The 13,593-nt window shown below is 34.0% G+C and overlaps 1 protein-coding gene across 1 annotated transcript in view; it reads right to left on the minus strand.

Moving 5' to 3' along the window:
• LOC118179383 (uncharacterized) overlaps positions 1-13,593 on the minus strand; it is a 70,181-nt gene continuing 56,588 nt past the window's right edge. Inside the window, exons 6-7 of the mRNA XM_085811358.1 lie at positions 2,944-3,283; positions 1-281 (exon numbers count right to left, since the gene is read on the minus strand). Coding sequence (XP_085667484.1) covers positions 102-281; positions 2,944-3,283 — 520 coding nt within the window. The 3' untranslated portion in view covers positions 1-101. The remainder of the gene's footprint in view (positions 282-2,943; positions 3,284-13,593) is intronic.

Raw genomic sequence — 13,593 nt, forward strand, 5'->3', positions numbered from 1 at the left:
AGCATTTTTAAGACTTTTATTGTATGTAAAAGAAAAACAAAAAATTACAACATATGGAAATCTCAAACTATTCATGAGATAATCAGACCGCTTACATATAACTATGGAGATTTGCTCCACTTGTCTCTACCTTTAGGACTGCGATCATCCTTTTCATAACTATGACTTCGACTCCTGCTTCGTGAACGGCTTCGACTCTTACTTCTCTGTGAACTAGCACTGCTTGCACGGCTTTCCCTATTTCTTTCTCGCTCTCCATTGGCGATGCTATCCCGTGCATGCTGCATAAAAATTTTGGAATTTAATAATGCAAATACGATAATTACTTTTTACTGCTATATAATAAGAATCTGGTACATTTTCTAAAACTACAAAATTTATAATTTGAAGTTTAAGTTGAATGAATAAAATATTAGAAATGGCAATGATGGAAGGTATATATTAAATCTATTCTTCCTACGAGTCCTTCCTAGTTTAATTTTTAAATCCTTTTTTGATATCCTATGGATTTAACAATTTGCGAATTGCCATAACGAAAAGTCGGCAATAGAATTTTGGTTAAAGTGCAGAATCCCCCACTGCATGAAGCGTAACTGCACATACTTGGTATTCATGTACACATCGACCTATTTTCACTTCAAAAAAAAAAAAAGAAAAAAAATCCAGAATTGCACAAAAATGGCACTGCACACACCCTTGACTTTATCTAATTGCACATTGACTTATTTTCACTTATCAAGTAAAAGAAAATTGACATAAATCCAATTGTTTTTACCCTTGTCAAAAGCAGCAAACAAATGGTGTCTGGTGTACTTAATTATGGCAAAGCACACTAGAGCTATCTGCCTAAGGGGAGGGATGCCTTCGTGGAAGACTTTCTAAGGGAAACTGGCTCGTATACACGTTACACATGGGGAAAACCACGAAAACGCCCATGCAGCCAGCCCGTTCGCGGGATTTGAACCTCGGACCGAACTACCAGTGTTTAGCGACTTTACCGCTCGGCCACTGGTGAGCCGAAGCAAACAAATGAGTAGGCGATTCTGCACTTTACCGAGAATTTTTTCAAATAAAAGGCTAGAAAATTATGTTTCAACAACCAAAGAGATGAAAGTATGCTTTAGCGATAACTCGGTAGTGAAATAGCAATGCCGGCATCCATTTGGTTATGTTTAGCAATTTTTATATAAATTATAATAATGATTTGAAATACGAGGGCCATCCAGGAAGTAGATTACGTTTCCGTCTGTGTCCGCTAGGGGCGGGGCTAGCGCGGCCATCTTGGGGTCAGAGCGTTGCGCAGCTCAGTCTGCATCTAGCCGTGCTAGTGAGAGGTTCGTGCTGTGCTCCGTTCAGATACTGTGACGGTTTGAAATGTCTGCGTTAATTGAAAATCCCGCGAGCTGCGAGGTGCGCTCAGTAATAAGGTTTCTGACTGCAAAAAACTGTAAACCGATAGAAATCTATCGGCAGCTTCGTGAAGTGTATGGGGGACAACATTATCACTGAAGGTGGAGTGCGTCAGTGGGTCATAAGATTTCAAAATGGCCGAACCAATGTTCACGACGAAGATCGAAGTGGGAGACCCAGCATAGTGACCGCCGAACTTCTCGAAAAAGTCGATGCTAAAGTCCGTGAAAATCGAAATTTCACAATAACGGAACTTTCTTTGAGTTTTCCACAAATTTCGCGAAGTTTGTTGCACGAAATCATCAGCGAAAAGCTTGGTTACCACAAGTTTTGTGCAAGATGGATTCCAAAAATCTTGACAGAGGACCACAAAAATCAGCGAATGGCTGCAGCGTTGAACTTTTTGGACGCTTACCATAAGGATGGTGACTCTTTACTCGATCGCATCGTTACTGGTGACGAAACATGGGTGAAACATGTGAACTGTGAAACGAAATTGCAATCAATGCAGTGGGGGCACACAAGTTCTCCCCAAAAACCCAAGAAATGCATGCAAACAATGTCGGCAAGGAAGATGATGGCGACTGTTTTTTGGGACAGAAAAGGTGTAATTTTGGTGGACTTCCTGGAAAGAGGCACTACAATAAACTCTCAAAGGTATTGCCAAACTCTCCAAAAACTCAGAAGAGCAATTCAAAACAAGCGCAGAGGAATGTTGAGCTCTAAGATCTTGTTGATTCACGACAACGCCCGGCCCCACACGGCAAATGTCACTCGTAAAGTTCTTGAATCTTTTAAGTGGGAGTTGTTTCCTCATCCGCCGTACAGTCCCGACCTGGCACCGAGCGACTTCCACCTATTCCCAGCAATGAAGAAGTGGCTGGCTATGCAGCGTTTTGATGACGACGCACAGCTGCAAGAAGAGGTAACGAAGTGGTTGAAGGCGCAGGCGGCCGAATTTTTCGACGAAGGAATTTCCAAGCTCGTACATCGCTACGATAAATGCCTTAATTTGTATGGTGACTATGTAGAAAAGTAGTATTTGAGTGTGGCTTTCATCTGTATATAATAAAATTTGTTTCCTATACTTTGTTTATTTTTTTATTCCAAAACATAATCTACTTTCTGGATAGCCCTCGTAGTTATTTACTTTTATGCTTCCATTCAGTCATGTTTAGCCTTTTTTATATAAATTAAAATAATAAAAAAGTATTATATAAAATTAACCTTTCATCTAAATTAAAACATCTATCTTAGATAGTTATTTACTATTATACTTCCTTTCTTGCCGCAATTATTTTTGGCAGCATTGGCTTCAACAATAGTTTAGCGATTTTTTACGGCCCTCGAAACCAAATACTACCTTTGAATCTAACAAGCTAACAAAATTTAATAGTAAAGTTTCATATAGATAATTAATCAGTTTAATCATAAACACAGCAATAGCTTCATTGCATTTAAATGACTTCCGTTTCATTAATTTACTATAAACATTATATTCATTAGCAAAATGTATAAAATTTGCAAACTTACATCATCAGGTGAGGAACTTCTGCTTTTGGATTCCTTCTTTTTCTCTTCAATACTTCTACTGCGAGAGCGACTATGGACTTTGCTGCGGCTTCTGCTATGTGATCCATGAACTGGGCTCCTACTTTTATCTTTACTGATACTTCGACTATGACGTTTCCTTGGACTTTTCTCCTTGCTCAAACTTTTGCTGCGCGATTTTCGTGGGCTCACACTACGATCCCTTTCTTTGCTGACACTGCGACTTCGAGCTTTCCTTGGGCTAGGACTGCGACTAGCTGATTTGCTGGAACTTCTTCGAGGAGTTTTTCTTTTTTCTTTTGATTTCTCAGCACTTACTGACCTGAAATTAAAGTATATTTCAGTAACTTTGATTAAAGACAAAATAAAAATGTAAATTTTTTTTTAATGAGCTGAAAACTAAATATTTTTCAGCTATGCAACTGCCATTTTTTATGATTAATAATAACCGCATAAACTGCACAGAAGTTGGAACCTGCCAATTTAATCAAAATTTCAAATAATTTACTAGAAAAACATTGTAAAGAACTGGAACTATGAAACAGACGGATAACAAATATATCTGTAACTACTAATGAAAGTATGTGCTGCATATTTTAAAATGCAAAGATGGAAAGCTGGTACACACAATCATGAAATTTTAATTAGACTTTCTCAAATGCTGAAGCAATTTTTCTTGAGAAAGTTTATCCTTATTCATTCAAATTAATAACTGCAGAATTTCAATCTTTGCATAATCACACAAATCACAGAGTACTCTTCTAAATCTAATACACTTTTCCAAAACCTTTTAAATTCTAACATATAAAAAAATCTACAGCTAAGTTTTAAAATTTTCAGATTACACAATAATTCTAAGCCAAAACTCTAAAAATTATACCATTTCTTAGAATTTTTTTCCCCCTGATAATATATTGTATTTCAATTCACATACCCTAAAATGCTGGGAAAAGTTTCGTTTCTTCATAGATCATGCGATTGTGGTTGGAAACAGTATGATGACACTTTGTTACTAAACTTTTTTTTTTTTTTTAAAGGGGGGTAAAACATATTTCTACTGACCTGTCTTCCACAGAGGAAAAAATTTTTTCCCACTGTAAAGGATGGCAGTTGTCAACACTTCATATATGAAAATCTGGAGGGCTTCTTCTTTCAGTTTGCAAATTTTATTCAAGACTTAATTTGCATTATTTGTACTAATAAAAGTTATAAAGAACTTCAGTGAATAACACAAGGCATTTATATAAATGAAAGTTCAATGAAGTTCTTGCAAGTCATTAGTAAAGTAAGCACGGAACTGGACACGACAAGAAGACTGTGTGGAAAGTGTTGCATAAGTGGCTACGTTTTAAACCCTAAAAAGTGGGATTACTGCAGGCCCTTACATAAGCAGACAAAGTAAAAAGGCATTACTTTTGTGAAGACATGCAGTTAAAAATGGAGGAAGAAAGTTTTGTACAAAGACTCATATCTTTTGCAATAAAGGAATTTTTTATGTTGGTAACAAACACGTCAATATCTGGGAAAGCAAAAAACCACACACACATATATAACACAGCGCAACTCTTCAAAAATGAACGTTTTCTATGTGGTGTTCCACGAGACAGTACACAGCCCCTTTTTTGAGGAACTGTGAACAGAGACTCATTTCTAAGCAGCATGGTTGTTACCCAGCTGAACACCAATTAAAATTATTCCATTTTGCAACTGGATGGTGCTTTGTCCCATTTTTACAGGAATGTATGAGAGCTTCTTAATAATGTTTTTCATCAATGCTGGATTGGATGTGCTGCAACAGCAGATAACAACCTTTTCTTCTGATCACCATATTCACAGATTTAACAACATGTGATTTCTTTCTTCAGGGGTTTATTAAAGATTAAGTACTGCCAATGCCTTGTCCCTTGAAGTTAGTGATCAGATAAAAGATGCACTACAGACCATCGTGTTGGATATGCTGCACTGAATACGGAAAGAATTTGACTACCGTACAGATGTGTGTCATGTGACGAAGGGTTCACACATTGAAGGATTGTAAATAATGCATAAAAAACTTGGAAGTTTTGCTGCTGTGAGGTTTGACCATATTAAGTAATACATCGATTTATTATTAAACTTTAAAATCATACCATTCATTTATAAACACCCTGTATATCAAATAAAATTTTAAATAATGTAATATTAAACTACTGTTATGAACAAATTTCATTTTATCAACTTACATCAAGCAAACTTTAAAACCATACCATTCATTTATAAACACCCTGTATATCAAATAAAATTTTAAAAAATGTGATATTAAACTACTGTTATGAACAAATTTCATTTTGTCAACTTACATCAAGCAACATACAGGATGCTGAAAATTGGAAATTAAGGCGAAACCAAGAGACAACTGACTGCCGAAAAACTATGATGTGATGCTAGAGGAAAATCAAAAGTACACTGAATCAATTACATAAAAGGCACAACACAGAGGTGGATAGTACCAATGTGCTATCTAGTTTCATATAAATGCTTCCAAGTTACTAACTAAACACCTCATTACATGCATTTGCCCACTAACCACAGTTGAAACGATGTTCAAAGAAACAAGTTATTCACCATGATAATGAACTATTCATTTACTTTGTGAGCCATGCCAAGATTATAAAGCCTAAGATTTTTCTGAATTCCGACTATTACATCAAACTCATTAACTTTTAATGGCAACCCAATTAATAATGTTGTACCAAAATCATCTCACTAAATTCATGCCTCTGAAAGCAGGTAGTGTGCATTGTTTGGATACCCATCCATTCTACAATATGACAATAACAAACAATTTGCTAATAACCTAACAAGCAGCATGAAGGAGTACTGGATGACACTAGAGATCATCCATACTATACCTTGCCATCCACAAAGACAGGAACAAACATAGAGTTGAAAGAGCTCATGAAGACATACAAAATAAGCTCTATACTTGGAAAAAGAATAAAAAAACTAACTGTTGCAGTTAGGGACTACATTTCTTATAACTTACAAAGAACAGGAAACCCTTCTGGAATTAATACAAAATATCTGAAGTTCTCTTTGGAAAAAGTGCATCACCCTAACGTGCTTAACAGACTAAGCACAGAATAACAGAACACATTCAAATACAAGACAAATCCAGTTACCCTACGCAAGAAGGGTCTTTGCATAAAACATGTGTATGATTGCAGTCAATGATGGAAGACATGTTTACCGAAGAGGCTTTGATTTTTGCTTTTTGGTATGTGCTTGTTTAAAAAGAAACTAGCGATGCACTGGCCTCAGAGCTTAGACCAACCATGATTCCCAGGTTTCATGTCAATGGATAATGATAGTTTGTTTCTGTACTACAAAAAGCAAGACATCCAAAACCTGTACAATGCTTCCTGTTGAGAATTGTCTAGGACCTTCAACAGAATGACGATCAATTAGAAAAGCTTTAATTTTTTATCTTTTCCGCAAAAAAATTGCATAAATCGAAAAGTTCATTAGACCTTTACTTCCTGCATTCTCTAGTTACATGTTTTAGGATTGTGAAAAGAATTTTTCAAAAATTGGGGTTTTTCTGAAAAAAGAAAAAGAGTCTAAATTTTGAAACTTAGATAAAAACACAATTTAACTTTATTCAGTAAAAGTTTACAACTGGGTGCTCCCCTTTTGTGACGCCAGAAAGGCACAGTTTCAAGATCGCCACTACACAAAACCAAAATTAGAAGTCAAAGAATTGCACAAACTTAGTGTCCATGTACACATCGATCTATTTTCATTAAAAAAAATAATCGGAGAATCACACAAACCAGGCATTGTGCAGTGCTTTAACTTTGTCCATGTACACATCACTGTATTAAAAAAAAAAAAAAATTCAGGAAGCTAAAAGAAAAGTATCATGAAAACCAGAAACAGTGTTTCATTGCCAAAACTGTTGCTAATCAAAGCCATTTGTTGCCACCCAATTCTACACTAGAGCTCTTTATTCATTCAATTACCCTAATTTTCAATTAAGCTGCCAAATCTTGGTAAATTTAAAACAGTGGAGGGGAAGAGAATGACAGCATACTAAATCTTAAAATAAACTATAGCAGAATTTCTGCAGGAATAAAAAATATTGCTATAACATCTCTAAAGGGAGTAAAGAGATGTGTTTAGAAGATAGCTAGTGTTGGCAAGGTTTGCACAATCCTCTGCAATTCTGATTTTTTTATCCGAAAACAGATCACTATATACCTGGGGAGATCAGTGCAGAAACAACTACAGAATGATTTAGCTAAGAATGTAAGTGGTTTATTTTTTAATACACTGTTGTAATCTTTTCAAATAATTTAATTTTGTATCTTTTTTTGTACACTGGAAAATCTGCCTCTTTAAATACCAACAGTTTGGGAACCTTAAAAACAATTCGTGAAAACTACCCAATAAGTAACTTTAATGTTCTAATCCTTTAAAAAAAAAAAAAAAAACCCAAATTCTGCCAAAGTGGTTGCGTTAATGCGCAAGTACTTTACATAAAGTTGCAAGAACATTTTAAGATACAAAATTCTGCAGTTTCAATTCAAAAATATATATGTATTCAGCCATTGCTTATACCTCCTGAAAACATACCTTTTGTGATTATGCAGACCCATCTATCACTTACATGGATTTTAAATCCTGTAACTGAACAAGGTAAACATATATACCGTATTTGACGGCATTTAAGACACATTTTTCTTCCTAAATTTGATCTCAAAAAAAGTAACCTGTGTCTTATACGTGAAGGACACAGGTTACCTTTCAATACTGAATGCTATTTTTAGCCCGGATAAAGGTCTAGACACATAACTTTTTCTACATCTGCCATAATTATTTTGCGCATGCGTGAAATATCTGTCGCTAAGAAGCGCCAAAGCTTGAAGCTGACGTCAAAGTTCGAACAGGTTCGACGGTCACATTATGTCTATGGAGCCTTTCCTTCTTTACATAGACTTTCTTTGACTCAGCCGACACACGTGTTGGTATCGGTGCTTAAAACTATTTGTTTAAAAAAATACCCAGCAAAATGTGACAACAGGAAACAAGAGATTAAGCTATACAATTCAGTTTAAACTAGGAGTGTTAAACTATGCCAAAGTGCATAGAAACAGAGCAGCAGCAAGGCATTTCGGTTTACCACCTACCGAAAAACCTTGGTGACTGCAGGAAGGTCAACTGAAGACTGCTAAAAAACAAAAACATAACCTTCGATACCCAGCTCCATCTTGGCCTGAATTTAAAAATGTGGGTGATAGATAAGAGGAAATCTGGGATAAGTGTTTCAACCAAAATGATAATCAACGAGGCCAAAGGATTTGCAGAAAAACATGGGCATCAGAACTTTTCAGGGTCTGAGGGTTGGTGCTATAGGTTCATGAAAAGGCAAGGCTTATCAATGCGCACAAAAGCAACTATTACACAGAAAACGCCAGCAGATTATGAAGGAAAAATACTAGCATTTCATAGGTTTCTTACAAATGCATGCAAGAACACTTCTTTTGAGTTCGGTCAAATAGGAAATATGAATGAAATTCCACTCACATTTGATGTACCATCCAACAAGACTGAGTATTAAAGGGTCTAAATCCAGGGTTGCCACTCAAACAGGAGAATGACCCTGACTTTTCCAGGTATGTTTCAAGAAAATTCCAGTTTATCCACGTAATGTACGTTGGCTGTGCTAAGAGGTAAATTAATTATGGTATTACTTGCACTGAGTAGCAAATTCACTTAATTATTCAATAAATCCCAGAGGACATTTATTCTTAATTATTCTTGGTACACTTTGATAATTTTTTTTTACTTTTCCGCTTAAAAAACTTAAGATATATATACATTGGATAACAACTGTACGTTTTATTTAATTATAACTCATGATCATCCCCAGTTCAGCACGAGGCTAATCCGGTTCTTATAAATCACAACGCAATGCTAAAAGTTACGTTAGATTTCAGGTAAATTTAATTTGTGTGAGGTGTATTCTTAAAAGGCACCTTAACACTTGATAACACAAATATTATTATAATAGGAGTTGTTTTCTCCACTGAAGATTGAGATTTGAATGTGCCCAATCTGGAATAAAATAAGGCTTTTTTTGCAGACATTCTGCAGCTAAATGAAAGAAAGAAATCTATTTAATGATATTTTTTTACTAAATCGAGGTATTTTATATTTATTTCGCAGCATACATAAGGAAAAAATATGTGCTTTAAAGTTCGTGATGTCATCATACTGATAGAAATAATTTCAGGATTATGCCAGAGAAAATTTCCTGAAATTTGGAAATATTATTTATTAATGATAAATAAATTTAGAGGGAAGAAGCAACATTAAATGATATGAATAATATAAAAATAAAGATAACGATAATAATCAACGATATTTTAGTGAATATAGCTATATTACATGGTTATCCTAGATGATTGATTAATATTTTTTTATTTTACTGCAAAATGACAAGGATTTATTAAAAAGAAAAGGGGAAAAAAAAAAAAAAAAGATTTTTCGGTAAAATCCTAGTATACAATATGGCCTTCGGGTGATTTTGAAAATCGTCGCCAAGAACAAAATGACCCGTTTACTGCTCATCATCATGTCGCCAAATCCCGCTGTACCATACATGGAGATTATTTCAAAGAACGTCTATGTAAAAAGCGGAGGGAAAATCTGCCAAGGGATTTGGCGACGGAACCTGGCGGCCAGAATTTCCCTCTCCGCAATGTGAAATTGAGAAACACGTGTTAAGAAGAAACGTTCTTAGACAAAAAAGAAAACTACGAAAAATCCGTTTTTAAATAATTGCGAAAAGTCCAAAAAGAAACGTTTTATCAAAGAACGTTTTTCTTGGATTTTTCGCAATAATTTTAAAAACGGATTTTTGTAGATTTTTTTCCATCCCCTCAAAATAACTAATCCATGAATTAATTTACTTGCGCCAAAAAATATTTTCTTTTCCTTTAGAGTTTAAAGAAATTTTAAACGATATTCATTTTATGAACTCTTGATAACGTGACCTTCGAACTTCGACACCGGTTTCGTGCATATGCACAGCTGTTTCCCGCTATAATGGAACGGAGAAACGTCTGTTGCAGAGAGGTTTTGCTTCTTTACAATACATATTTTTTTATTCTAACCTTCATGGTACCGTATACTAGGATTAAACCCATTTTGTTTTATACGAGAACAGGTACTTTCTTTAGTTCATGCACCACACATGCGATTCTCGAGGTTACTGGAAACCATAAGTTGCGGGAAACTTGCTTTGCCTTTCTAAAAAGACAATCAGATTGGAGCTGCAAAAATTGGCTCTATGCCAGCTGCTCGAATGACACTCACGTGATACACAATTCGCCAAAAAAAATCTCTTCCGACGTCGGTACAAAACTTGCCTTTTTTGGAGGGATCGTTGTATGAAATTCCCCGACTTTTCCAGATTTTGACTAAAACACAGACTTTTCCCTGAATTTTTTTGGTAAATTTCAGAATTCCCTGACTTTTTCCGGTTTTCCAGGTAGCGTGGCAACCCTGTAAATCAATAACCATAAAAACCACAGGTCATAAAAAACCCAATATACAGCAGTTCTAACATGTTGTGCTGATGGCACAAAACTACCACCGTTTTTCATATTCAAAAGAAAAACTTCTAACGGGTGTAATTGCAGTTTGTTAATTTTCCTTAATAAAAATATGTTTGGTAATTGCATTCAATGATTGTTTATTTGGCGTTTACGAAATGCGACAACTAAACGAAACCACATTTTAAGTTATTGTGGTACCGTGGTATCGCGCGGGCTATTGGAACTTTTTTTTCCTTGTGTGTGGCCTTCTAAATAAGGGTGCATCTTATATGCCGTCAAATACAGTATGTTCCAACTAATTATACATTTTTACAGCATTTTTAACACAATATTATAAGAGCACAAAGTGATATTTATAACGTTCGACACATACTCGATTCTTCATATGAAAGTAGAATCAATGAGAGCATCAATTTTAATATAGTCCAACAGCGAAAGAGATATTATGACAATATCTCAGTATTAGAGGATGGACGAAATAAAGAATCAATATTCATAACATTTGTTAAACGCAATAAATTTGCTCTTCAAGTTTAAAGGAAACCTTACTTTCCCCACTGTAATTTCTACGGTTTATTTTTTAATGCATTGTTGTAATCCTTTTTAACCTTCTCAGCGCCATAACTGGCTTTATCCGGTCATGAGATTTTTTGTCACTTGTTATATATTAGCTTATAATTTACGATATTTTGCTTTCTTACATAATATACATGCCAGCTTGATGAATGTAAGTTTAAGAAAATAGAGACTAAACTAGGTAAATATACAAAATTCTGCAGTTTCAATTCAAAATATACATATATTCAGCTACTGCTTGAGAGAACAATATTAATACCCTTGGAAAACAAATGCCTTTTGTGCTATGCAGACCCACCTATCACTTACATGGATTTTAAATCTTGTAACTGAACAAATTTAAAAAACATATTTCAACTAATTATATACTTTTTACAGCATTTTAAACACATTATAGGAACATAAAGTGGAATTGATAATGTTTATGTGAGTATCGTGTGCTTCATTTTATTGTTGCAAACAGCGTAAATTTCTTTTGTTTTTCTTCCTTTAGTTTTGAACTTTATGTGTGGCAACAAGATGATTGATTGATAGAATTGTTTCTGTGACAGCCATGTAGAATGGCTCGCTTATTTTGTATCAATTATTTCACATCGCCGACATCTTATTTATAATTAGTGTAATGAAATAAAAGTGAAGGAATACAGTCCATGTGTTAAGTGATTATTTGTTTTTGTGAAACATATTAAGTAAAGATCATTTATTATTGGTCCGTCGAGTCGGAGTGTTAGTTAAGATAGTGACTGTTCTAAGCGCATTGTAACAACGCAAATATGCATATGGTTGGTGAAAAATTACTCCACTTCGTGAGGTAAGTGGATTTTGAACATTTATATTCTACTAAAAGTTAGTTTATAACTGATTTTAAGAACAATGTTGTAATACAGCATAGAACTGTTACGATTTCGTTTTAATAAGTGTTAAGTGATTTAAGAACAATTTCTGTTTTTGAATTGATCAATTATGACAAACAAAAAGAACTGTTTTACGCAGGTGTGTTACTAATTATGTAAAGAAAATTGAAGCTATTTTAACTGCAGATGAAATTAATTTAATAGAACTAGAGGAATGTGTCGAATTATTGACACAAAAAGAAACTGAGTAAAGGAAGCTTGATTCTGAAATCGAAAGTTTAATTACAGATACTAAAGAATTAGAAAACGAAATAGATAATGTTCAGGAGTACACAGATCAAATTTATTTGTGGAAATTTAAAGGTGAAAAAATATTAAAAATCAAAATGGTAAAAATAATTCTAATAGTGTTATTTCAGAACAGGTTCTTGACAATATTAACCCAAGTTAACATTACCGACTTTTGGTGGTAATATTACAGAATGGATAGCTTTTAAAGATCTTTTCAGTGCTTGTGAAAGAAATAATACAAATTTTCTAATGCTCAAAAATTGCAGTATTTGAAGGCTTCGTTGAAAGGTGAAGCATATTGCATTATTCAAACCATTCAAATTTCGGATTGTAATTTTGAAATAGCATGGAATCTATTAGATGAAAGATATTCAAATAAGAGAGAACAAATTTTTGCATATATTAAACGTTTTCTAAGTTTACCAACTATTCAAAATGAATCAGCATTTGCTATTTTAAATTTAGTTGACAATATTAATGAAGTAATTCGTTCTTTAGAAGTATTGAATCAAACCATTGATAATTTTGATGACACTTTAATGATTTAATTTTGTAAAAATTAGACCCTTCTACATAATTATGGTGGGAACGTCAGTTAAAATGTAATGAGATTCCAAAACTTACGACTTTAATTGAATTCCTAAAAAACTATGCAAGAACACTTCAAAATAGCAAATCAACAAGTAATAAGGTACCTAAATCTGTGTTTAAATATAAGATTAATATTCTGGTTGCTACTTTGGGTTGTGGTTATTGTAAAGATCATAGTTTAGCCAAATGTTCAAAATTTCTAAATTTATCGGTTCAGCAAAGAATAGAATTTGTAAAATCTAATCATTACTGTTTTAACTGTTTATCTAATATGCACTTGCTCAAAAAATGCAAGAGTTTAAATACATGTCAACATTGCTTTAACCCTTTAACTGTCAAGTTATTTTGATGATTTGGGTACACAAATTGTCAAATTTTTTTATTGCAAAAATCAAATGTTTAGTACAAAATAAAATATTTATAAGTAGTTAAAAATTGATATTTTGAAGTACATGGGTAAAATTTTTAAAGTTTTGTAGCCACTGCATATTTGCTTGAGGCGGCTGCCACTCAACATGGCAGTTATAAAGTTCGCTTCTAGTGGAGCATTATTTTCTAAAAATGAAAAAAATTTATTATTTTCTAAAAAAGAAATAAATATAAGTGAATACCTATTAGTAGTTCAGTAATTCAGCCTTGTGTGGTACAACTGGATACACTTTTCCAAGCACAAACCAACTCCACAATCACTACACCAGAATCGTGATTCCTTCCTTATC

The sequence above is a fragment of the Stegodyphus dumicola genome, chromosome 2, assembly GCF_044657685.1.
Source record: "Stegodyphus dumicola isolate Sdum_Otavi_A_Nest chromosome 2, ASM4465768v1".
Classification (NCBI taxonomy): Eukaryota; Metazoa; Arthropoda; class Arachnida; order Araneae; family Eresidae; genus Stegodyphus; species Stegodyphus dumicola.